This window comes from Pseudopipra pipra, chromosome Z (genome assembly GCF_036250125.1).
Source record: "Pseudopipra pipra isolate bDixPip1 chromosome Z, bDixPip1.hap1, whole genome shotgun sequence".
Lineage (NCBI taxonomy): Eukaryota > Metazoa > Chordata > Aves > Passeriformes > Pipridae > Pseudopipra > Pseudopipra pipra.
Genome location: NC_087581.1, coordinates 25,428,155 through 25,454,605, shown reverse-complemented (window position 1 = coordinate 25,454,605; position 26,451 = coordinate 25,428,155). Strand labels below are relative to the sequence as shown.

Sequence of the window (26,451 nt, the reverse complement as noted above, 5' to 3'; positions counted from 1 at the left end):
ATATGCCTTTGGTAAAGTGCAATGGCTTGTGCTGAAACAATTTTATTTTCAGCATAATCTCTTTTACTCCAGATCCTGTCCTACAGCAAGTTAACATGAATTTTCTGACATAACCACAGAAGATGCAGTCAAACTACCATCATAGCATCATAAAAGCAAGTTTAAAAACAGATATTACAAAAATGGAAGTGGCTGTAAGGTATAGGCATATTTTACAGCCACTTTTCATGTCACCACTGTGGAAGCCTTTCCGGTTAGGCAAGTGTGGTGGGTTGACACTGGCTAGATGCCAGGTGCCCATCAGAGCCACTCTATCACTCCCCTCCACAACTGGACCAGGGAGGGAAAATATAATGAAAAGTTCATGAGTTAAGAACTGGGAAAGAGCACAAAACAGTTACCATAACAGGCAAAACAGGCTCGATTGTGGAAATTAATTGAATTAATTACCAATCAAACTCAGAGCAGGTTAATGAGAAGTAAACCAAATCTTAAAATCACCTTCCCCCCAACTCTTCCTCCTTCCTGGGCTCTATACTCACACACCACCCCCCGCCCCCCATCAGCGCAGGGAGACAGGGAATGGGGATTATGGTCAATTCATCCCAGGTTGTTTCTGCTGCTGCTCAGGGAAACAATTCCTTCCCCTGCTCCAGTGAGGCCTGTCCCATGGGAGACAGTTCTCCACGAACTTCTCCAGCAAGAGTCCTTCCCATGGGCTGCAGTTCTTCATGAACTGCTCCAATGTGGGTCCCTTTCCATGGGGTAGAGAACCTCAAGAACAGCCAGCTCCCATGTGGGTCCTTGACAGGGTCACAAGTCCTTTCAGGAGACCTGCTCTAACCTGGGCTCCTCTTTCCAGGCAAGTCCCTGCCAGGAGCCTGCTCCACACAAGCTTCTTATGGGCTCACAGCCTTTTTTCAAGCATCCATCTGCTCCAGGGTGGGTCTTCTCCGTGGGCTGTAGGTAGATCTCTGCACTCCCACTGACCTCCGTGGGCTGCAAGGGGACAGCCTGCTTCACCACAGTCTTTACTGTGTCCAGTTCTGGACTCCTCAGTACAAGACAGACAAGGAGCTACTGGAGAAGGTCCAGCAGAGAGCCACAAAGATGATTAGGGGTCTGCAGCATCTCTTTTATGAGGAGAGACTGAGGGAGCTGGGCCTGTTTAGTCTAGAGAAGAGATGATTGAGAGAGGATCTCATTAATGCACATAAATGTCTCAAAGGCAGGTGCCAAGAGGATGGTGCCAGACTCTTTTCAGTGGTGTCCAGCGACAGGACAAGGAGCAATGGCCTTAAACTAAAACACAACATGTTTCACCTCAACACGAGGAAGAACTTCTTTGCATAGAGGGTGGCAGACCCCTGGAACTGGCTGCCCAGGAAAGTCATGGAGTGTCCTTCTCTGGAGACATTAAAAACCCACCTGGACATGTTCCCATGTCACCTGCTCTAGGTGACCCTGCCTTGGAAGGTGAGTTGGACTGGATGATCTCCAGAGGTCCCTTCCAACCCTAGGGATTCTGGGATTCATCATGGGCTGCAGGTGAATCTCAGCTCCAGTGCCTGAAGCACCTCTCCTCCTCTGTCTCCACTGACCTTGGTGTTTGCATAGTTGTTCCTCTCACATGTTCTCACTGTGCTCTTCTTTGAGTGCAATTACAACTGCAGAAACTCTTCTTTTTCCTTCTTAAATATGTTATCCCAGAGGTGCTACCAGTGTCACTGGTGGGTTCAGCCTTGGCCAGTGGTGGGTCTGCCCTGGAGCCTGGAGCCAGCTGGCATTGGGTCTGGAGCCAGCTGGCATGGGGGAAGCTTCTGCCAGCTTCTCACAGAAGCCAGCCCTGCTACGCTGCTTTTGGTAGCCTCCTGCTACCAAAACTTGGTCACTCAAAACCAATATAGCAAGTTTAAAGGAAGATATTCTCAATTTAATGAGGTATTCTGCTTAGTTCTCCCCCAAATCAATTTTCTGTGTGTTCTTCACACTCTCCCCATATGTTACAATTTTTGCAATTAAAATGCACATTACAAAACACTTCTTTAATTAGTCCCTTCTCATATCTTGTCCTTTGTATGATTCAACCTTAAAGCTTTCTGTAAGTAGAAAGGTTTGTAATCGCAAATCAGGGTATTAGGGTATTATTGATATGTCTCAGCAATGTGCGCTCACAGCTAAGAAAGTCAACCATTATCCTGTGCTTCATCACAAGAAGTGTGACCAGCAGGTTGAGGGAGGTGATTCCACCCCTCTATTTCACTCTCCTGAGACCTCACCTGGAGTGCTGCATCCAGCTCTGGAGCCCCCAGTGTAAGACCTGGACCTGTCGGAGCAAGTTCAGAGGAGGGCCACGGTGATGCTTAGAGGGCTGGAGCACCTCTCCTCCTGGCTGGCGAGGACAGGCTGAGAGTTAGGGTTGTACACCCTGGAGAAGAGAAGGGAAGACCTTACAGCACCTTCTAGTACCTAGCAGAGCCTACAGGAAAGGATCCTGGCGAGGATTTTTTTACAAGGGCATGTAGTGACAGGACAAGGGGGGATGGCTTTAAGCTTGTGTATGTTTAGATCAGGTATTAGGAAGAAATTATTTACTGTGAAGCTGGTGAGGTGCTCTAACAGGTTGACTGGAGTAGTTGTGAATGCCCCACCCCTGGAAGTGTTCAAGACCAGACTGGATGGGGCTTTGAGCAACCTGGTCAGAGAGGGTGGAACTAGATAATCTTTAAGGTCCCTTCCAACCCAAACCATTCTATGATTCTGTGATCAGAGCTGTTCACACAAAGGGTTTAAATCGCTGATGGATAGTTCAAAGAGTACAGGATTATTAATGTACAGCTAATCACTTCAAATTCAAGTCATCCGAATATTACTCTGCTATGGATGGACTGAGATGAAAGATGTGTCTCCTAGTAACAATCATCCTTACCATCCTTACCAAGTCTGTGGCTACCAAGACTGTGAATTGTTTTCAACAAAAATTAATTTCCTCTGTCCACCTCTAAAACTGAACTATCTTGCTGCTTGTGTGCACCAAAACAGATGTTAATTGCTGTTCTCCTGATAAACAAACAGCTTTTATCTGCAGGATTTCCGCTCAATACTTCTCCCAGATTATGGCAGCTAAAAAATTTTAAGAAAGCTCTTACCTAAAACCTCCCCTGGAATTGTTCCTGTTTCTCCAGAGTGGCTGTTCTGGAAAAGTAACTTAGTTTCACATACCTGTCTTTTTCTCTGTAAAGCAATAAGCAAATTCTGGGTCACAGCACACATTGTGCTGTAGACCTATGCAATTTGCAGCAGGGCAAAGGGTTGCAGTCCGACTTTAACAACGAGGTTAAGTACAGATAAATTTATGACATAATTATTGCTGAAGAATCTGCTACCTGGGCAATACATTGCCTTTTCTGTGTTTGGTGCAAGTGGAACATTTAGAGAAACTCTTGCAGCTTCAAAGTTAAGTTTTTGATTTTTGAATTTTTTACTTATGGCAATTTCGGAAATCTGAGCTGTGCCATAAACGTTTAGCTTTAATCAGTGTAAGCTTTATATTTTTATTCTAGTGGCTATTATTCTTAGCTTGTACATTTTATCTTTTGGATCAGTGGCTCCCTGTATTCAGGGTAACTTTAATTCTTAAAGTTTCTACCTTTTTCACTGCACAGGTGACAGAAGGGAGCAAGGTAAATTCTTTCTTGCCTACATATTTTTTCTAAGGTAACCTGAAATTTAAAAAATATAGTCAAGTTATTTTATTTCACATTCTACTGTCTTATTTAGGATTTCCTTAGCTGCAAATCAAATTTTGGAAAGCTACTGAATTGTAAGAAAGGCTTCACCCTTTCCCTTCTTTCCACTCTGGTAACTCCCAAAGCTGCTTTTTTCATGTATCAGTTCAAAATAGCCATTTATCTTATGAAGTGCCATCTTACAGGACTGGGAAAAAGCTTTCAGTCTTTGTTGCTGTTTGTTTTGCTTTAAAGGGAAATAAAACCTTATTTAGGAAAAAAATACTTTATTTTTCCAAAACATGTTTGACAGATTGCAACAAGAACAAAGTACAGTACAAAGATTACTCCCACAGCCTGCAATAGTTAGCAAAACACTGAAAAAAAGTTAGGCATTTGATTAAAATTCTTTTGGGTCCAATATACATTTTTCATATTACAGAGGTAATGCCCACTTTACAATGGCATCAAAGTTTGTAAGACCATTATAACACAGTCACTAGTACTTACTCTATACCAGCTTTTGACACAGTATTATTTTACTCCAGACACACTAAGTGTAGCCTGCAGTCAAATACAAATTTCTCTCCTTGTGTCCATTCAGAATTAACTTCAGCCTGTTTGCCTGGAATCTACCAAAAGCCTTTCTTGGGTAAATATTTATATGCCAGTGAAAACGTTTTTGCATCTGTCAATCCAAGTAATACCCATACACAATTATCCCCACTTTCAAAAGGGGGCAGATGCACAAAACATGATGGTGTAACTGAATGTATTTTTGTCCCTCAAAACCTACAGCTATTTTTACTACCTCTCACAGCTAACTGTGAGCTGTGGTGTATGGCAAACAAACCTAAAAAGAATATATGTGATAAGCCTAAATCTGTCATGGTGGTTCGTCCTCCCACGCCCATCTTTGCAAAGGAGGCTAAAACAAGTCAGTATAGGCTGTGATCTCTTCTGCAGTATTCTAACATTAAGGAAAAATAAAAGACAGGTATTTTATTCTTCCTGTGAAACTGCAACTTAGTCAACATAAGCAGGAGTGAAGCACCTGACAAATTCTATGCATGTGCAATGTATGAACAAAGAATTATTGTCACATGTTTACTTTTATTTCCATGCCAATATTATTTCTGCAATTACCTCAAGAATTTAATATTTCTGTTGTGATCATTTGTTTTGCACCACAAAGCCTGTTTTGTTTTCCCTTTCTACCTAAAGCTTTCAGAAAAAGCTAAGAGTGAAATCAGTAGGTTCACAAAACCAGAGCACCCACCTCATTACGGTTTGAGGGCACAGTGACATGAGGCACTTGTGTCCCATTCAGTGGATTACAGTGCAAAGAGTCCTAAGCTAGCTGACACTCCAGACAGCCACTCCATGCAGGACAGAATCCTGGCATTGCATTTATAAATAGCACAGGTCTAAATAGCCTAAAGTCAGCTTTATTGTTTACATGCAGCAAGCTTGGGTACCTCTGCACTGGAATCATCACAAGTTTTCCTATGCCAGAATAAGTACAGAGACAGGTAGGGTTTTTTAGATCTTTGCACCATTTTCTGTCTTTTATGAAGTCTGCAGATGTTTTTTATCTTATAGTTTTACTAAGGTTGGAAAATCCAGTGCCGACACAGGTCATTAAGACTTTCTCGCCGCCCACGTGCTCTTCCTCAGGGGTCTTTGTTTCAATTTTAAACATGATCTGGAAGAAGCTTCTCAGGTGTCGCAGAAACTCAATTCTGAGAGAGAGAAAGCAACACAGTTTAAGAAATTAAACAGAAAGCCCATTAGCAGTATGTACTGATCCCAGCAATGAACATGGTGAATGAAACACAAAAGCTTTGCTCAGTAAAGAGAAAGAAGCCTACAGGCTCCAGACACTTCTCACTTGTGCTGTGGAAGTGGCTAGTGACCCCTACTGAAACCACTGCACTCTTTGTTATAAGCAGAGAGAGGAATGCCTGGTAACACAGCAAGACAAAACAGTGAGGGAAGAAAAAAAGAGAGAAATGTAGCCAGGCAAGGTCATTTACTCATGATGCTGACTCTCCATCAGGGCTATATGAATCCCATACCAACCAGTGGTACTCCATTCCCCCTCCCAATGTTTAAAGCAGAAATAAAAGCAAAACAGGGACAGCCAGAAGGTTGGGAGCATACTTTAAGAAGACAGATCCTAAAGCATGTGTTTGATTTGTACTACTAACTTGTCCACTTCTTCTTAGTTAAATGTTCCATTAAAATCACATTTAGCATCATTAAAAAAAAAAACCCACAACAAAAACCCAACAAAAAAACAGAACTAATTTTCCTTTCATCATTTTAGAAAGAAAGGCATGAAGAAATTAAACAGACACAGTGCTCCTAAACACCACTGACTGCAGAACAAGTGACAGGAAAAACTATTAGAAAAAAGAACAAAAATGGCAAGAAAACACTTCTACTGGCTTCTCCAAAACAAGGAATAAACAATTACACCAAAAGACTACAAATACAAAATTTGTAATTGTTCCTAACAAAGTTTTGGTCTCTGTCTCAGTCATGGCCACAAATAGGTCTGCAGTCTTGAACTAAGGTTTAATCTCCTCCAGCAATTGGTATGTGCTTTTCTAGTTTAAGTTTAACCTTTAAAGAAATGGGATCCAGTTCACACATCTGCTTGTCTGGCAGTCTGAAAAAAGCCTCTGCTCTGCATTCTGAAAGCATAATTGCAAACTAATCACACATACATCATTACAACAAATCAAGAGAAAGGAGATCATGAGGATAGGACAGTGCCCACAGTGACATCATGAGGCCTCTGAAAGCCTCCTGGCAGCTCCTGTTCAGAGAAACTGTGAATAAGCACAGTGAAAGTCACAGGAGCAAAAATTGCCTTATCCACTTCAGCTGGGCATGCTGATGTTCCTGTGCTCAGACACATGGGGAGAGGAGGGAAATGGCAGGAGCCAGACAATAAGAGGCTGCTTTACCTATACTGGTCTGTGCTTGGGATGATCTGACTTAAGAGTTATCTCTGGGGCAGTCTCCTGAATGCCTCCACAGGGTGAATGTGGGCACATGGCTCCCAAAGCTATGTACACATTTCTACTGCACCTTCCCAGGCTGGTAACTTGCCTCAGCACAGATACCAGCTCTCTCATCTCTCAAACAGATTGAACAGTTGAAAGAAAGAAACGAGAAACACCTTTTTTTCCATGCCTCCTCAACCGCTAGGTTTCTGGTTGCAGCTATAATAAGCAAATGGGTATATGCTGGCACAAATGCTTCAGTAGAGCTGACAGGCAACAAGCTCTGTACCAGTGTTGTCCTTAGCTGGGTCCTCTGGCAGTATGACAAGAAAGCAGCCAAGTGTAAAACAGCAGAAGTGACATGCTGAACTGCAAGGAGAGCACAGAATAAACTGTACAAATGAAATGCAGTGTGGAGCCAGAGGCTCAGAGAAAAACCCTAAAAGCTGATGAACAAACTTTGCAACATGTTGGTGGGATCAGCTGAGTCCATACTTCTCTTTGCACATAAGTGGGCTATCATGTATCTCTGTTTCTTCTCCCTTTTCAATGAAGGCAGAGTGAGAAAACACATATCAGCCCCCATGTACATGGGAAAGGCTCAGTGGAGTGGAATTGAAGGGGAGGCTACCTGGGGACACCAGAGAAGAATTTGGAAGCAGCACAAAGCCAGCTTTGTCTTGTAGCAGTAGAAGCACAAGTGGTAAGAGCCCTAGAAATAGGAGAGAAAGAGGGGGGAAGGTAGAGGTACATGACAGAAGCGCAGCAGAAAGCAGGTTTGTAAAAGCTTTGATGTTGATCTGGATCACGTGTGGGCACCTCAAATAATAGTGCAGGCTGCACCAAACACACAGGCACAGACTAGAAGACTGAGAGAGGGGGTGGAAGATACACAGAAGGTTTATTTTGCTGAAAATTTAGACTGTGTGTTCAGGCAAGAACAAGGCAGAGCTGAACACTGCACCTTAGGCCCAGGGACAGCTACATGAGCCACACTGGAGGTTTTCCTTATGGCCAATAACAACAACCAAACCAAACCAAACCAAAGTAAGAAAAAAAGAGTAAAAAGTCTGTTTATCTAAGTGCTGTCTTTTCCCCAAAGCCTGCTAAGGAACACCAAAAGATACACAACCACTTCATGTGTCAGGGCAAAGCAACCAACTCACAGACCAGTGCGAAAGACCTGTGCACCAGCAATGCCTCCCTGGTTCAACTGCCCCAGGACTTGCACAGTGCTCTGCCTGGCAGCACCAGCAGCCCCAGCACTGCTCCCCGGAGTACTGACAGATATCTTCCTGGGAGAAGACAGCCCAAGGAGCTGGAGGAGGGCATTGCCAGGCAGGGGGACAACTGAAAGCCAGTCAGCCTGGCTGGGCAAAGGCACCCTGACCCCTCCCCTTGAAGCCCGTAAGCCTTTGCAAAGCCAAGGGTTGGGGCACTCAGGGGCACTCCTCAGGCTTTCCTGTTGCTGTCCTTCACAAACACCTGCCTAATGCCAATCCACCTGCATGCAGACAGGTCTGTCCTGCCAGACAGAGTCAGTGGCAGAGCCAGCACACTGCATTTGATTTTAAGCTCAGCTTGACAGAGGCACTTCTGTGAAATCTGAATGATAAGAAAAGGATAAAGCAGATGGCCACTGGCCAAGTGGTCTTTCTGGGACAGGTATCCCCAGTGCCACTCAGGACAGCCTATTGAAGGTGTTGCCTGCCCTTCCACTCCCCACCATTAGCTGGGGCAAAGGATGCTTCTATGAAAACACACAAATCTGGGAGAAATTTCCTCATTCTGATGCCATATTCCAAAGCACCATGTACCCACGGGGTGCTCTCAACTGTAGCTGAGAGCTACATGCTACAGTATGGTAGATAGGGAAGCCAATCTAGCATAACACAGCTTTTAAATAGCTTCAGATTCTGCACTGTGGGAGAGTTAAATGCAGAGACGTCATAGCACCAAGAGAGGAAAGAAGAGACAACATAAGGCAACGTGACAGTACTACAATGTACTTCATAAGCTTGTGCATCTGATGAGTTGCTCGGGAGCCAAATTTACCAGCCCTTTATAAGCAGCCTTAGTGATGGCATGGGGGTGCTGCATAGAAAGCTGTGTTCTCTCTGCGTAGATCCTCAAAGGACTGATGAGTCACATTCTCACAGAATCACAGATTTTATGACTTGCTGCTCCAGCATGAGTGTTCCTGACATTTATCCCTGCCACACATACCTAGCTTGGAAGAAGTGACGGCCCACCAATTTGAAATCAGCCCACTTACAAAATAAACTACTGGGTTTGCTTGATTTTCATAGCACAACAAAAAAAAAGTTTCAAAAAATAAAAAAGACTGGACAATGACAAGTGATTGAATTGTTTCACATGCCTAACTGTGCACTTAAAACACTAATACCTACTCTTTGTAAGCCTTTTACATGAATACTTACTTTACAGGAGATTACTTCACCTCTGTGCAATGGGACACTTCCCTGTCTTCCCCTCAAAATCTAATGAATGTTGCTTCCAAGGTATCAGAGGTTGAGAAGAGCAGTTAGGCAATTTCTAGCTCTCATGTGATGGCACCACCATTCTTCAGTTATCACAGTACTGTACCTTTCACGTATACAGCACCGGTACCATGATAACCGAAAAAGGACAGTTCATAGTCTTATTATTTGATGCCATTTTCAGATAAACAAACCACCCTTCATTTGACTAAGAAAAACTGCTCAGTCTCTAGGAATAATTGTGATCTAGTCAATCACTTGCAAGTCTGATAAAGCAAATTAAATTTTTGATACTGGATGCTCTTTCCCTAAACAGTTTCTGCTAGAACTCAATCTGGCCACTTCTGTGAAAGATACTAAAATGTGTTCTTATAAATACATTAATGAGAAAAGGAGGGCCAAAGAAATTCTCCATCCTTTATTGGATGCAGAGTGGAACATTGTGATCTCTAATGAGGAAAACGCTGAAGTACTTAATGCCTTCTTTGCCTCAGTCTTTAATGGGAAGATCAGTTATCCTCAGAGCAACCAGAGGAGAGCAGACTAGGAGCAGAATAGCCTCCCTGTAATCCAGTAGGAAGCCTTTAGTGACCTACTCTTCCACCTGGACACTCATACGTCTACGGAGTCAAATGGGATGAGACTCTCTATCACTTATCATCAGTCCTGGCTAACCGGGTAGGTCCCGGAGGACTGGAGGTCAGCCAGCGTGATGCCCATCTATGAGAAGAGTCAGAAGGAAGATTAGGGGAACTACAGTAACAGCCCATGGCCTGGACAGGTGCACTCTTCACTGGGTAAAAAACTGTCTGGATGTCCAGGCCCAGAGAGTAGTGGTGAATGGTGCCACATCCAGCTGGTGGGCGGTCACCAGTGGTGTTCCCCAGGGCTCAGTACTGGGGGCACTTCTATTTAATATCTTCATCAATGACCTGGATGAGGGGATTGAGTACACCCTTGGTCAGTGTGCAGACAACACCAAGTTGAGTGGGAGCACTGGAAGGCTCTGCAGAGGGTTCTGAATGGGCTGGATCAATGGGCCAAGGCCAGTGGTACGAGGTTCAACAAGGCCAAGTGCCTGGTCCTGCCCTTGGGTCACAACAACCCCAGGCAGCGCTACAGGCCGGGGATACAGGAAAGCTGCCTAGTGGAAAAGGACCTGGGGGTGCTGGTTGATAGCAGCTGTATATGATCCAGCAGTGTGCCTAGGTGGCCAAGGAGGCCAATGTCATCCTGGCTTGTGTCAGCAATAGTGTGGCCAGCAGGACTAGGGCAGTGATCATCCCCCTGTCCTCGGCACTGGTGAGGCTGCACCTCAAATCCTGTGTTCAGTTCTGGGCCTCTCACTACAAGAAAGACATGCAGGTGCTGGAGCATTTCCAGAGAAGGGCAACAAAGCTGGTGAAGCATTTAGAGAGTAAATTATATGAAGAATGGCTGAAGGAGCTGATGTTGTTTAGCCTGGAGAAAAGGAGGCTCAGGTGAGACCTTATTGCTCTTTACAACTACTTGAAAGGAGGTTATAGTCAGGTGGGGCCCAGTCTCTTCTCCCAGGCAACTAGTGACAGGATGAGAGGAAATGGCCTCAGGTTGGATATCTGAAAGAATTTCTTCACTGAAAGGGTCATTAAGCACTGGAACAGACTGCCCAGGGAGGTGGTGGAGTCACCATCCCTGAAAATGTTCAAGAAATGACTGGATGTGGCACCATGGTCTAGCAGGTAAGGTGGTGTTCACTCAAAGGTTGGACTTGATCTTGGAGGTCTTTTCCAACCTTGATGATTCTGTGATTCTGTAACCTGTGTTTACAACTAGCTGTGTAAGAAATTTAGTCTTTTTCTCTCCTCTGAACAACTACCAGCAGCAGACAAAGCTTTAATAAAAACTGAGACTGAATGACTAGATAGAAGTCTGCTGCCCAAGAGGGGTAAAACTTAGAAGTAGCACATAGCTCCATGCATTAAAGTCTTTAGCTATTTCTTACGGACAATCACAGCTTTAGAATTTGGTTAGCTATTTGAAATACGACATTTAATGACACAGCTACAGAGAGATCACTAGGAAAACACACTAGTGTACACTAGGCAACAAAAGCAAACTGATGTACACATATAATCCAGGTCAAGAACCATCAATAAACTCTGTCTCTGCAATTCTCAGAAACAGGAATAATATGGAACAGTAAGGGAATAATCATCTAACATGTAGAAATAAACTCTAGGTAACTTATGCCACTTGTCTCATTTGAAGTCAGGTACAAGTTGTTCTATTCATAACCACAGGCAAAGTCTTTTATATATAAAAATAGCTGTGCAATAAAACTAGTGAATTAAAAAAAGACTGCTTAATTAAACTGAACAAAACAACTTACGTGTATGGAGAGAGAGGTCCTAACAGGACTTTGGAAACATCCCGTTGTCCAAGGGTCATAAGAAGCAGAGCAAGGCTCTGATTTGTTGAATCTACACAGCCTCCCTGCAAACCAAAATGTTTTAACAATTAATTTCTGTACAAACCAGAAACTGGGATGGGAGGATAGTAATAAAGGAAAAAGATACACTTAAAAGGCTGAAATATCAGTTCCAATTTTCAAGGGCCAAGAAGACAGAAATCTAGATTTTGTAACAATGACAAACTAATTTCACATGGCAGGCTGGGAAAGGAACAGAATTAAAACAAACCCAGAACAAGGTCACATTAAACATTCCTCCCATCCCTCCTAATCTCTTTTAACATCACAGAAGGTAAACACTGAAGAATTTCCTTGCAGTAAATTTAAAAGAGGTATTAATTATAGTTCATATGCCTCTGAAGATACCATGAATTGCAGTACTTTATGTATTTGCCAATCTGAAACAAGAAGCAGATGAGAGTTTCATAGGGAGTATTCCTGACACTGAACTTTCTGTACTTGTAGCTCGGTTAATAATTCAAAATGCTCCTTATCACTCGGACGAAAACTAAATTTTCTGAGCTTGTTTTTTGTTTTTCTAAATCTGTAAACGTTATAAAACATCTACTTTTGTGACCAAATCTATGCAAAAGCTTCCATCAGCATGGAGACAATCGTGTCCTAAACAGTATATCAAAACACAGTGCATCCATCACATCCTAGCTGCTTACATAAGCTCTGTTGCTGCAATGAGTCAGTCATCACCAGTTTTTTTGTGCAAAAGGAATGTGCTGTTATGCCCATTCGTGGTGGTACATCCCCCCTGCACCTTTGGGCCACTCTACAATGTCCCCAGGATTTCTCATTAGACCTTGACCTTGATTAATGGCTCCTAGGCAGTTAAGCTCCTCTTGAGTTTATCAGAAAACCTGTCTGTTCCTAGGATCTTCTGTTGCCTACTGAACTGCTGTCATCTAATGGACAGCCTTGGAATATTATTTTTGTGTAAATTACAGCCCAGGTGGAATGATATTATTGTTACTGCACCTTTTGAGGAAAATTTCAGTAACAATCAACCCAGATGTTGGCAAGGATGGAGAGTGACAGAAGACGAAAGCCAAGCATCTCACAACCCTATAAGCAGCAGTCCTAAGTGAGGCTCTTTGAGCTCTCCTGGGCCACAGCAGTCTGCACCAGCACCTCCCTCTCAATGGTATGCCTCTCGAAGCTTGCCAATCCTCAAGTTTGTGATACTTGGAAGACAATCACCAAAAGCTGCTGACGAGACCTGGGCTGATACTCTTACTCCTCAAGACTGAACCCTTCACTCACTGAGAGGTGCAAAGGCACCTGATGTATTTCACTGAGGCTTGAAGCAGTCTCAAGTCACAGGCACTTATGGGGACTTACCCCCATGTTCTTATGGGGGACTTCAAGCTGCCTGTAGAAGGCCTCATCCGTTTTCTCCCTCTGATCAGGGAGCCTGTAGCAAACGCTCACAAAAATGTCAACTTTTATCCTAACTCATAAGCTCATTACTTGCTCATCACCCACCCCAAGACAGAGCTTACACAGAGGGCCTTCCTGGTCTGTCTCGCCTAAGCAGTGTATAGCCCTTCGTGACAACATTCCATGGTGGAAGCTATCCCACCATGTCTCTGTAACTGCAATGAGATCAAAGCCCTGTGAGGGCATGCAGCTCTCTAGTTCCTCCTGTTTGTTCCCCATACTGTGTGCACTGCTGTACAGGCACTTTATAGAGGCATTTGATTCTGTCAACATCCCAGTAGTCAATGAATAAATGCCACTGTATCCTTTAGACATAAACCATTGATCAAATCTGAGGGTAGTTTGGCAAGGGGTCTACTATCATGACCCAAAGGGAGGATCTCTCTTATCCTTTTCCATCCTTACCTTTTACATTCCTGCTCTCCACGTAAATCATTGTAGATTGATTCTAATCCAATTTTCCTTTGTGCACTTCATCTTTGTAGTACACAACAGAGTGAACCTTGCCATCAAACTTTGTTGCACTTCAACAAATTGATATAAAGCCTGCTTTATAAATCACCTTTCCTGGTGATTTAAGTGACCTAAACCACTCATTTGCAACACCATTCCCACATAATCAGTTGCCAGACACCGAAATTAAGCAATTGCTTGTAATCTAATGACAGAACAGTAACTTCTGCCAAATGAAGGACTTCACACTCCCAAGAAGGCCAAGTTTTTTTTTTTCCTTGATCCAGCTGCCACTTACTCAAGCATCCAAAATCAAAAACAATCCTCCCAAGAGAAATGGGATGGGCAAAGTCGGAGCCAAAGTACATTTGTTCCAAAACATCTGGCACTCGTTACCAACCTAGGATGCAGCTTCTAGGCTCTATTAATTCAGTCTATGGCAGTTTCTCCATTATTGTTTCTATTGACAACAGAGCCAAATCTGGCTAGATGTGACAATTAGACACAAATCATTAAAATCCCATCCATTTTGAAATGTTGTTATATAAATCCACAACTGATATGTACATATATATATCACAGCTCTGATTATTGGACAACAGTGTTTCAAAAAGGATTATTCTTCTGACCTTCGATTTAGTGTCGGTTATATTTTGGCATACACACAATTTCCTCCCTTACCTGTGTGGTACATATTTGCATGCCTCAAGAATTTCTTACATAAAGGGTAAAAATTATTGCAGCAGGTTTGTGTCTTGGTTTTTGTTTTTTTTTCTCTCTGGAAAAATGGAGTAGACTCTTGCCAAACTGAAGTAAGGTCATCTGGAAAATTAAGCCTTCAGTGAAATCCTTCACTCATTTTAGCTCTAGTTCAATAAAACCAACATCCTTAGCCCTCCTGCCTCTCCAAGGTCCCCTAACAACTCGTCCTTTCTTCATTAAAGAGTTCAGCCTGAAACAAGTATTGCAGCCTCTCCTATTTTTCATGATTGCAAGGAATATAAGAATTAAATCCTTTTCCAGTTCTTCCAGGCCGTTCCATTTGCAATTTCCAATTGCTTGCTACATAAAGCTCCCATAAACAATGCTTTTCAAAGACAAGAGTTAAAATCCTCATTGGCCTTCTACAATTAAGGTTCAGAGAGAATTGCATATGGATTTGTAATGACAAGGCTAGTCAGTCACTCCATGCCCTCTCTCACAGAGTCACTGCAATTAGAACTGTTCTGTTTATTAATAGTCAATTAGCTCTGACATCTTTCATGAACAAATGTGCATTAAAAAAGCTCCACAATTCCAAGAATCATATAAACTCTTTCATTTCTTTTTTAAGTCTTAGTAAAAGGACCATTTAGCACTTAATGTTTCAAGGCTCAAATTCTTAGATTTCCTAGGTAAAGCAAGCACTTTATGAAATGTCCCTGTGCTCCTTTAAACAGTAATGAACTCCAGTAGATTTGTGGGTGACCTGAATAGCCAAAGCCCTTTTACAGAGAAGTCAAAGCCCTTTTACAGTGCTCTTAGGATGCCCTTCTCTGGTCAACCCTCCCTAGCTCCTGCAGCACAGTACCTACAGGCAAAAACACAGATGGAGAAACAATCCCATAACAAGGAGATCTAAACACAGGAAAAGAAATTCTCCCTTGAGCCCTGTATTCAGTGAGTAGGTCATGTAAAGAGAGTGGGACTTAAAAGATTGCCTGTTCAGAGCAATCTGTTCCTGCTTTCCCAAATTTTTAGTTTCATTAAACTACCTAGGTAAAGAAACATAGGGAAACAAAGAAGATATATTCAAACTAAACAAATACTGCACACATTGCAAGAAATTTTTATATCCTCTCTGGGGTCAACACTAGATTCAACTGACCTAACCAAAAAAACCTCCAAAAAACAAACCAAACCTTCAAAAACCAAATACCAAAAAAAAAGCCCACCCCAAAACAAAAACCAAACCAACCAACCAACCCAAAAAGTACATGAGAGAGAAAATGAGAAGGAAACTACATCTTCCCAAATATCAGGCTAGCGCTATATGAACATGTGTATCATATACAAATTCAAGTGCGTATTCTGAAAACTACATAACAAAACCCACCATATTGCCTATGACAGAGGGAGTGAAGAATTCAATAAATAAGGACTGAGCTTATCCAGTGGATAAGCAGCACACTTAGCTAACAGAATGCTAACAAGAACTTTTCCACAGTGAGCTGCTGTAGTGGAGGACAGCAGTCTGTACACTGCTCAACTCTTTGTCAGTTACTCTTCCAGGAGCACCAGCAGTACCATAGCAAGCCACAGCCAACACCCTCACCTGCAGAGAATTTGATCCTCAAAGACATTGAATCCTCACAGCCTATTACTTTTTCATTCAAAGACTTGCCTGATCCTGTTTCCTCCTCAAACATTTTTTCTTGTCTTGAGATACTCGCTATCCTTTGCAAAATTTGACTCAGCACATTCAAATGGCTGCAGCACACTGAAGCAGAAAGTTACCTAGTTCAAGCCTTTCTATCTTGAAACTTTCATTTCAGAAGTTCTCTGACATCTGACTCTGAACAAAGCATAATATCTGGACAAATTTCCTCACTAGTTTCAATCTGTCAAGTGCTGGATGGTTTTTAAAGGAAAAGATACTTCTTGATGCTGATAAAAGTATCTGAAAATTGGATTTTTGATGTCTCCAAACATCTGACTGCCTGAGGATGTTTTCCAAAACATTTATACAAAGCAACAAATATATCAGATTTTAGTTTAGGTTGAGTGGGGTTTTTTTCAGTTTTGGGGTTTTTGTTTGTTTTTTTCTTTTTCAGGGAGCAGGGGGAGGAAACTGAAAGATTTTAAAATTCCCCCCTCAAATAAAAATAGCTACCTGACACTACATGCAGAAACAGACAGATGCTTCAGTCACTATTTGTGACTATTCTCCATACATGCACGTTGAAGTACAAGGGGCCTAGACAGTACCCAGGAACACAGGGAGAATATTTATTGGTGGTATTTCTATGACATAAGAACTCTAGGCTACAAAGAGAAAGTCCTCTAGCAACACGGTGCATATACTGAATAAACAAAGACAAAATATTAATGGAAGACTGAAACAAGGAGCAAGTTGGTAATTCAAACAGATGAAGGATTTGCATAAGGGAAAAGATAATATGGTCATGGATAAACAAACTACTACAGGTATGAATGTGATTTATAAGGTTGAGGGGAATTTTTATCATTGACTACATGCCCTAATACAAAATCTCAATAATGGCATTTTTAACCCTTTGCAAAGTCCTCTCAGCTTATTACAGTCCAGAGCAACTACTTTTTTTTTTTAACAGTGAATATTATTTGTAGATGACTGCCTCCTAAAGGCCAAATGTGTTATGTCAATACTAAAAACTAGTTATTTTAACATTTGTGAAGATATGAAACAAAAGCAGCAGGTAGGTTCTTTATTAAATCAGAAACTCACTAGTGTGCTGTTTGCCAAATCATTTGAAAGACTGAAAACTGCTCTTCCACTAGAAGTCTTGCCACAAATGAAAATCATTTTAGTAATTAAAAAAATGAGAATGCTGTGAAAAACTGTGATGCACTTAAGATTCCTAAGCAAACATTGTCCTAGCTGCTTTCCAACAAGCCATACAACCAACAGATCTCAGCACATTTGACTTTGTCATCATCATCACAAAGTGGTCAACACAGAGGCCTGCTAGTTTTTTTTCTCTTCTTCTCCCTTGTGTGTTCTCCCACTCACAATGCTCCATTCCAACTACCAGTTTAGAAGCATTGACTATATTCCCCATCCAACTTCTTAAAAAACCTCTAAAAGCCCACATGAAGCTGACTGAATTCTGTTGTAGGCAGAAAGCAAAAAAAGAAAAATCTGCCATTACTATGATTCATAGTAACATCTCTTGGACATTGGAAATAACATGGCCTTTAAAAACCACCCTGTTAAAGGAACCATTCAAAACCACTCTTTACCTGGATGAAGAAGACATTGGCAGCATCAGATCATTTCTTTGTTTGGATCTGAGCCTGTCTGAGGGTGCCTCCAAGACACCTCTTCCTTTACCAACTTCATCACCTCCTTCCCCTACAGCTGTAGACACAAAACACTGGCCACTTACCCTGTAGATCTCCTCAAGCAACAGCTTAGCACAATTCTGGCCCAGTTCCTCGGGAAGCACAGCTGCTCCCTGGCCCTGAGGGTTCGAGGCTAGCTCAGCACTGAGAATAGTGCCATTGATGGTTTCTGCAGTAAGACACATGCCAAAACCTGGTGATCTGAAAGAAAGGGAAAAAGTGCATTTGATTTAAGGACAAAAATCAAGTAATGGGCCAAGAACTACTCCCAGCCAACCTCCTCTTTAAGTCACAACCAGCTCCTCTCCTAGGGCAATACTGGGAATCTGGACTTGATGGCAAATTTCCTGGTTGATACATTAGATTCACTCTGGGGAAAAAAAATTAACAGCAGTATTTAAAAGTCGAATCAAGTACCACTTGCCGCAAAATCTCTATGCTGGCTACTCCTGGGACAAACTCTTTCAAAAGGAAAAAAGAAAAAGAAAAGAAAAAGCCATCCAAACATCAGAAATGCATTTTTTTAAAAAAGAGGAGGTTATCTTTCACATTAATTTAACTCATGTTTGCTGAACATTTCAAAGATATCTGCTGTTTCTTCACTGTGACATTCAAAAACAAAATTACCTTTCTTTCCCTGAAAGCTTCAATACTTAGCAAGATTAGACCAATTACCCAGTATCAGGGGTACTACAGTCGTACTGAAATCATACCTATGTGACAGCACAGCAGCATCAGAAACCCACATGTACCAGCCAGGTGGAAAGGGATTCAGTTCCTCTTCCCATGCTGTTATTTATCCCTCTGCATGGGGCTACATACAGTAAACAAAATGCTGCTGTCTCAATTAATTTGACTTTTTAATTTTATAGACAGATAAAAAAAAAAGGGACCCCAAAAACACACAGCTCCCAGACAAGTTTCTGCAATTCTGGTAACTGTTGACAGCCTGGAGACACAAGAGTTACAAATCTGGGATATTAAATAAGATAAAGGACTAGAAAATAGGAAAAATACTTTAAAATGAGTCAACAATTTCTAGGTTTCTAAACTTCTGAACCTAACAAGTTTTAAGGTAATATTTCAAAAAGCAGAAACAGGGAAAGAAAATATGCATGCCTGCATTTGAGCATACAGACAAAAGACAAACAAATGAGTTATCCAGAACTCTTTCAACTTCAGTGAAGAGTGACAAGAGGATAACAGAGCTGACAGATACCAGTAAAATTTTCTAGATCACATCCATCACTTCTGTGTTCTGATGGCAAACAAAATTTGTAGAAGTACAGTAAATTAATTTTCCCGTCCTCACTGGTGAAAAGACATTCTTGCAGCTATTCAGCAGAATACTCCCTTAAAACAGTTCAGTCCCATCCTCAATGCTACCATTTCCATCAGAAGGTGTACAATTAAGTTTGAATGTTGGTTTCCTCAAAGTACCATGGCACCTCTGATCTTAATCTCACTTCAAAGCCAAGGATTTAAAAATGAAGAGAGCTCAAGTTGCCTTTAGGTGGCAGTAATGATGCACTGCATTCCTTGTTTAAAAAAACCACACTTCTATCCCTGTTCCATGAGTAAAAGACATGCATCTAGTGAATAATTATATTTTTTCCTTGTGAGGAATATTTATTTCAAGTCAGCAAACAGAAGACTGTGATCTAAAACTCAATAGAATTACAGATCAGAACACCCTACCACATGAACAAATGCAGAATTACGTCTGTTCCCTGTGAATACTGGATACTCACTTTCCAGAGCTGACCCCCTTCATATGATCTGTGCAGATATAGATGTCTGGGAGGAATTTATTTAGGATGCCCCTTGCAGATTCCACCATTCTGTTTGCCATCTGTGGTGACACTCGGACAGAGAATCTACATTTCTGAGCTAAGAAATTATTTGTGGTCACAAAAGAAATTGAAAGTGGAGATTGACAAAAGTGGTCAAGAGGTTCCAATGCATTATTTCAGAAAACATGGTTTTGTCCTGTACATCTATTCATAAGCACTGGTCCATGTTCCTGTACTGGAACGTGCTTTCCACAGTCTTTTCATCAATACACCTTGAAGTGAATTACACAGAATGTGCTGAAGAACAACCTATTATGACTGAGTAAACATGTATCTTGAAAATGCCCTTCAACAAATTTAAATTGCTGTTCTGTCATCCTGTGTTTTCTTATGATGGAGGAACCCCCGTGTCCTCTGCTATTCATATACTATTAAAACATGGGCCTGGGTGAAGTTTCTGTGAATTAGCAGCAAGAAATCCTGCCTTTCTTTTTCTACCAGGGGTAAATTGGGAAGATGAATAAGAAATTAAAGACAAATGTTTTAACAAAAAAAAAATTAATTGTAAAAGGCTGTAAGAAAAATATCTTTGCTCTCTCCAACCATTTTGCAAGTGCTCTAAGGCTATCAAGTTCACCGACTCTCTAGTCACTAAGCCTCTGAAGGTTCCAGGAAGGAAGAAATTACCACCTTCCTGCTCACCCCAACCCACCTTCTCACAGTACACAAGAGATGAACTGCTTTTCTGCCCTTGTACTCGGGTGCTGCTTCAGAGAAACTCCTAACAGATCTCCAAATGTACAAAGCACATTGTGCTCCAAATTCCATCCCAAGCATAGCGCAGACTCACACCGTGCACATTTAACCACCCATCTGCACATACATTCACACATACAGAGAAACACACTTTCAGAACCCCCAGCTAGCAGGGAGGAACTTCCTTTTCTACAAATTTCTATAGCATCTCTTGTGGACTAGGTAAACCAAAAACTTTTAGATTTTAAGGGCAAAATCATTAAATAATAATCAGAAAACTGATTGCTCTGCACAGTTGGTACACTCAGTATTTTGGATGACTGTAAAAGGTTGCTGGAACACAATCGCCCCAGCTGTGAGGAAGCAGATTTACTCAGATGAATCCTGAAGGGACAAAAACACACATTGAAGAGACTTAAGGACTTATCCTCCCAGATATTTTGTTTTCTACTGTCTTGAAGGACCACCTAATGGCTAAACTAAAATAAGGCTGTATCTCACTGGGCTTACTAAAGGCAAACCCATATTCCTGAGAAAAAAGCTCAGGAAAACTTAGAGGAAGTTCAAAAATCTGTAGTTCACATACATCAATCAAACCAAAGTGGCCCAAAATGGTGCTGCGCATTAACACCAATTTAGAACAATGCCAGTAAAGTCATGATCATTGCTTCCTCCTTCACACACAAATATATAGAACTACTCACTAGAGAGAGGAATGGAGGCATAAAGAAAGTACTTTCTTCATCAGAAGACCACGGCAACCAGCACCAAAAGCACAATGAGCCACCTACTTTTTGAACTACAGCATATGCATCCAGTAAAACTGCTCTTGCTTGGCAATATGGCACTCATCTAATTGGATGAGTGCCATTTCCAATTGCAGCAATAGGAAAGATGTCCTCTTCTCACACATAACTATGATGGTATGCCACAAAGTAAAAGAAGGAACAGGCTGCAAGTCTACACCTCTGGCAGGAAACTCGATCTCATTTCTGCTTTCCTTTTGAGTAATCAAAGCCAGATTATGCTTGGGAGTCTCAATCACAAATTAAACTACAAGCTGGCCCTTGCTCAAGACAGTTTCCTCTAAGGAATTTCTGCCTTCTTCCTACAATGACAGCAGATTCATGACAGATACCACACAAAAACCACAAGAGAAAAATAAAATCAAAAAGAAACAAACAATCTAGAACATTAACTGGATGTGCAGATCTGTTTGAAGAAGTGAGGAGTTCACAACAATACTTTGTGCCCCTATCTTTTTGTGGAAGTAAAATCTCCTCCACTTCCATCTGCAATAGCACTACCAAAGGTGAAGAGCCAATGACCTTCTTTCAAAAACACAACAAAAAGCTTAGTGTGCACAGTAAGGTGTAAATTGAACTAAGATTTAAACTCCCATCTAACTTCCAATAGTCTAATTAACAACCTATTGTCACCTATTCGATGCATAACAAAACTACTATTTGTTACTACTGGATTTACACACAAGGTAAGATTTTTTTTAGTGCTGCTTATATGACGGAAGGTATTTTAACTTTTCCTTGCTATTGAAAAGATTTTAAATACTGCTGTTCAGTTTGAAATTTATTCACTTATCTACAGGTGCTTTTTGAACAGCAATGTACTGAACACAGCAGTTTTGAGACACTGTCCTGAAATCTAGTTGTGTGACTCCTCTGTGTAATGGTATCCTGTGTTACCTGGATACATGTTCAACAACATGGTGCATTCCTCTGACTTCAAGTTAGGAGACTTCTTTTTTTTGAGCAAAATTATTTAAAAGTAGAAAAACAGTCAAACAAAAAGGATACGCAGTTCCTCTGATACGCTTGATTTTGCCAGGGTCTGTAAACTGAACAGGTTGCAAGATCTTTCTCACTGGGCAAGCAAACAGTATCTCTCCACCTCCTTTGGGAGGCATTCCTCTCCGGTTGATCTAGAAACAATAATGGAGGAAAAAAGCAGGTTAGTAAAGAGTACAAAGAATGTACCTACACACCCCAAAACTTACAGCTTTTACTTCACATAGAATAAAATGTTATAAGTAGGGGCATTATGTGAACACAGCAAGAAAAAGACATCCTAAAGGCAGAAATGGACTTTGCACCAAAACTAAAAGCAAACATTGATTTCTTTTTTCCTCTTCTCTCAAATACAGTAAGGCATGGCTTCTCAACAGAAAACAAAGCAAAACCAACCAACCAAAAAAACATCTTTACCAAAACAACCTTGGCTTAAGAGTAGCAAATCTGCACCTTGCTGCTGAAGAAAGACTAGAAGTGCTTGAGTTCAGTTGGTTAGAGCACGGTGCCAATAACACCAAGGTCATAGGTTTGATCCCCATAGGGGTCCTTCAGTTAAGACTTGGACTTGATGATCCTTGTGGGTCCCTTTCAACTCAGAATATTCTGTGATTCTGTATAAGGGGGACCAGACCTGTCTAGCCTGATCCTGATCCACCATCCCATGTCAACACCCACAAAGATGGAGTTGGGACACAAGCCTATGAGTGGGCCTGGCTCAGGTGTAAGGGCAGGGCTATGGCGAGCTGGAAACCAGCTGCAGGGCCACGGGAGTAGAGGCTGACAGTCCCAGGACAGTGACATGAAGATTCTACATCCAGATTTATTGGGCCTGTGAAGAGTGTAGTCTTTAAGAAAAGCTTCTTTCCTGTATTTTCCAAACCAAAAGCAAAGAAGGCAAAAGATGCCATTATTACTCCCTAGCCCCAAGCATGGGGCATGAAGAGCGAGTAGAAATAAAAAGATATTAAATTAACTGAAAAGCAACAGGAAAGTAAAAAGGTTTCTTAGTCTTCTTTGGTGACTAAGAGAAGTCACTACTTTCTCCTTACCCCCATATCCATAGCCTTTGCATCTCTCCTACTACAATTACTGTGTGGCTGGTATGCCATTTAAAACATGTCAAGACAAAGGGGCAATTTAAGACGTGTGTATCCACAACAAGATATCTGTTAGAGACAGAAACCAAGAGAAACATGTGGCCCTCTGAAGCAGTGCAAAAGTATAATTTCAACACGTGCTAGAAAAGAAAGGAACAAACTGTCTTACCTTGATTTCCAGATTTTCACCATCAATTCCAAACTTCTTCAGTAGAGGCAGAGCTGTTGCTTTAAGGACATCAACCTACGCAACACCAAATTTAAAAAGCAGACTCTTTATTGGAAGTTATGTTAGTCCATAATTTAAAAATCTCTGCATTATGAGATGACTAACAAAGACAAGTTTTCTCCATACAAGTTAGTCTATAGGAAGACATGGGAATACAGCATAGAGAGCTTCAGCTACTCTTAGACTGCCACAGTATCTCATTACTAACAAAATTTGCTAGAACAAATTACTGGAAGATGGAATTTGCTATTCTGGCTTCTTCTTGGCCTGATTTTTACTTCCATTATGGTTCAGCTAAAACAGCTTACTTGTTTCGTTGAACACAGTAGTATTCTTCTGTCATAACTTAAAAATTCCTACAAAAAATAAATTATTGCAAGAACCTTTGCATTTTTGCAAGCATCGCTGCAAGAGAAGGCCCTTGGTTTGGCAGGAAGAACATCAGTCTTCTGTCAAGAACTTCTTTTCACCTGTTTCTGAGAAACAGAAGCTTCTATATTAGTTCTCTTGAAGCATTTCAAAGAATCTGATGTGGGTGATACATCACCAATGTACTCCCTTTGAGCCAGGTGCTCAGCAGATTCAGGTCTGAACACTGCTCTTCCTAATTGCTGACTTAAGATTACAGTGACTGTCCTCTTCCCTCTTCTGAAACTTCAGTAGCATTGCCAGAAGTGAAAACAAATTATTTATCAGAGCGACAGCACAGGGAGTTACCCAAGACAATCAGTTCAGGAGAGACAGGACCAGGACAGCATGACCAAAGAGGTGGAGGTGACCAATGCAGGTGGAGGAAACAGGCATAGGTAGACAGCAGCTGAGGAGGCAGATAAAAAGCACCCTCTTTCCCATGCCTTCAGCCAGAATCCACAATTCTTAAGTGTCCTTGTCTCTGCTTTGCAGAGAGCACAAGCCACTGACAAAGCAGTAGCACATACCTCCACCTACAAATTTGTGAACATCTTGTTAAAGCTACCCAAGGAGCTATGAGTGTATGTTGCAGTTCTCACTCTTTAAATCCTGCTGGACAACATACTTCCTTTCTTGCAGAGAAGCATTTTGGTGTTGTTTTTAATGGTATTATCAATATTTGAATGTCTTCATTAGAAAAAAAACCCTTTAAGTCAATGGTTCCTTTTTTATATTTACGTAGTTGATGTTTTTTCAGCCAGGCTACCTTAATTTGGCCCTTCAGGATTATTCATTAAACACAATTTTTGACTTTTAGAGCAAAAGCCTTTACTAATATGCATGTGCACACATAAAGACAAATGTGAATACCAGTGGCAGAAGTTTCAACAAGCTGATCTGTTTCACATTAAAATTACACATTTCTCCCTCTTTCTTATGAAACAAAACATACCAGTGAAAAAAGAAAAGCTTCACTATGTAGGTTAGGAACTGTTTGCTTCCTACATTTCCACTTTTGCAATTCTTTCTCCAGAGAAAGCATGTTATGCCAGCATTAGAAACCCGGATCAACTTTGAGTCTCGTGTTTATTTCCAAAAACTTCAAAACTTGTCATAGTTTTCAGTCCTCAGACAAATTCCATGATACTTATCAGGTACCAGACAGACATATAATAAGAAACTAACTGTTCCAAATTTGCGGCCTAAATAGACACGGTAATCAGCAGTATTTGAAGAAGGGGAAAAGGCTGTTCTGCTTAGCAGATGAGTGGGAAGTCAGGCAGGATGTGAAGTATTTCACTGAAAATCACAAGAGAGTAGCTAAACTGAGACCCAAACCCATTTTTCTAGCCTTTTGTCAATTCTCAGCCATAAACCAAAGATTCAGCTCCTCTTGAAGGGCAGTTATTTCATTTCCAGAACAGACAACAAAACACCAAGTTGTACCAAAGCAAATGCGTCATACAACTGAGGGTATACCTCAGCACAAATGACACTAACATGCTAAATTCCATAGACAATCCTTATTCACAAACTAGTGTAATGCAAATCTTTTTCCTTTAAAGAAATCTACAAGAGTTTAAAAAAAAAGAAAAAGAGAAGGAAAAGTAACTTTTAGCATCCCTTAGGTAGTGCACAGCTGAAAAAACCCCCAATAAACCACACACAGACCCTACAGTATATGGCTACCTTGGAGAAGGGCAAGCATCAGTTGAGCTGCATAGCCATTAGCACTTCACAGAATATCATTTAGCCCTGCCATACATACAGTGTTATATTTTGTTAAAAAGGGCCCAGACTGGGAGAAGGGGAAGAGAAAAAACAGTTTAGCAAGGAAACAAGAAAAGCCAGGGACGGGGGAGAAAATTCCATAGGAAGAACCTGTTTTCCACAGACAACTGATGAATTTTGATTAAGATTGAAGACTACTGCTCCTAAGCCAAAACTTCACAAGCTTCACATCAGCACGACAGTAATTTCAACTCAAAGTCCCATGGCATAGCTGTAAAGAACCTTCAACACTTGCAAACACAAACATTAAGAATGATTATACTAAAACAGGTTACTGCAGCACTATGTATTTGTCAGAATATCAAGAGGTAGAGAAGGAATGGAAAATAGGAACTGTCATTTGTGTGCCACCTCCATTCCCTTGAAAAAGGCCATATACAAAGCCACCCCCTGCATACATAATCACTATACAGAGAAACTCGAAACCACCTCAACCCAGTCCCACATGGCTGGTCCCATAAGCTATCCATGGTCAGGTCTCACCAGTGACAGCACATTAAAACATAGTGCAAGCATAGGCTGCCAGTGAACAGTTCAGGCTGGTATCCCAAACGCATGCCTCTTCCCATCAAATGTGAACAAAGTAGCATTCCTCTCACCCATTTAGGACGTATCACTCAGACAATAATAATACTGTGCAATATTATCACAATATGTGATAATACACACAACAACATATGCAATATTATTAGTAATAATAGCACCACAGTCCCACTTTGAACAAGTGCACGCTACCCTGTATTTCAGTTACTACAGTAGTCTTTTGGACTGGTACCAGATGTCAAAGAGCTTTCCATTGCACCCTGTTGGAGGGCTATTTAATGTATATAAACAAATACTAATGTAAACATACACTTTATACTCCAAGAACTCAGCCTGACCTGTG

At 41.3% G+C, this 26,451-nt stretch overlaps 1 protein-coding gene across 1 annotated transcript in view; it reads right to left on the bottom strand.

Moving 5' to 3' along the window:
* Positions 1-3,995: 3,995 nt before the first annotated feature.
* RCL1 (RNA terminal phosphate cyclase like 1) overlaps positions 3,996-26,451 on the bottom strand; it is a 31,603-nt gene continuing 9,147 nt past the window's right edge. The window contains exons 4-9 of the mRNA XM_064642418.1: positions 23,304-23,378; positions 22,044-22,168; positions 19,432-19,557; positions 17,725-17,881; positions 11,615-11,718; positions 3,996-5,470 (exon numbers count right to left, since the gene is read on the bottom strand). Of these exons, the coding sequence (XP_064498488.1) occupies positions 5,320-5,470; positions 11,615-11,718; positions 17,725-17,881; positions 19,432-19,557; positions 22,044-22,168; positions 23,304-23,378 (738 nt within the window). The 3' untranslated portion in view covers positions 3,996-5,319. The remainder of the gene's footprint in view (positions 5,471-11,614; positions 11,719-17,724; positions 17,882-19,431; positions 19,558-22,043; positions 22,169-23,303; positions 23,379-26,451) is intronic.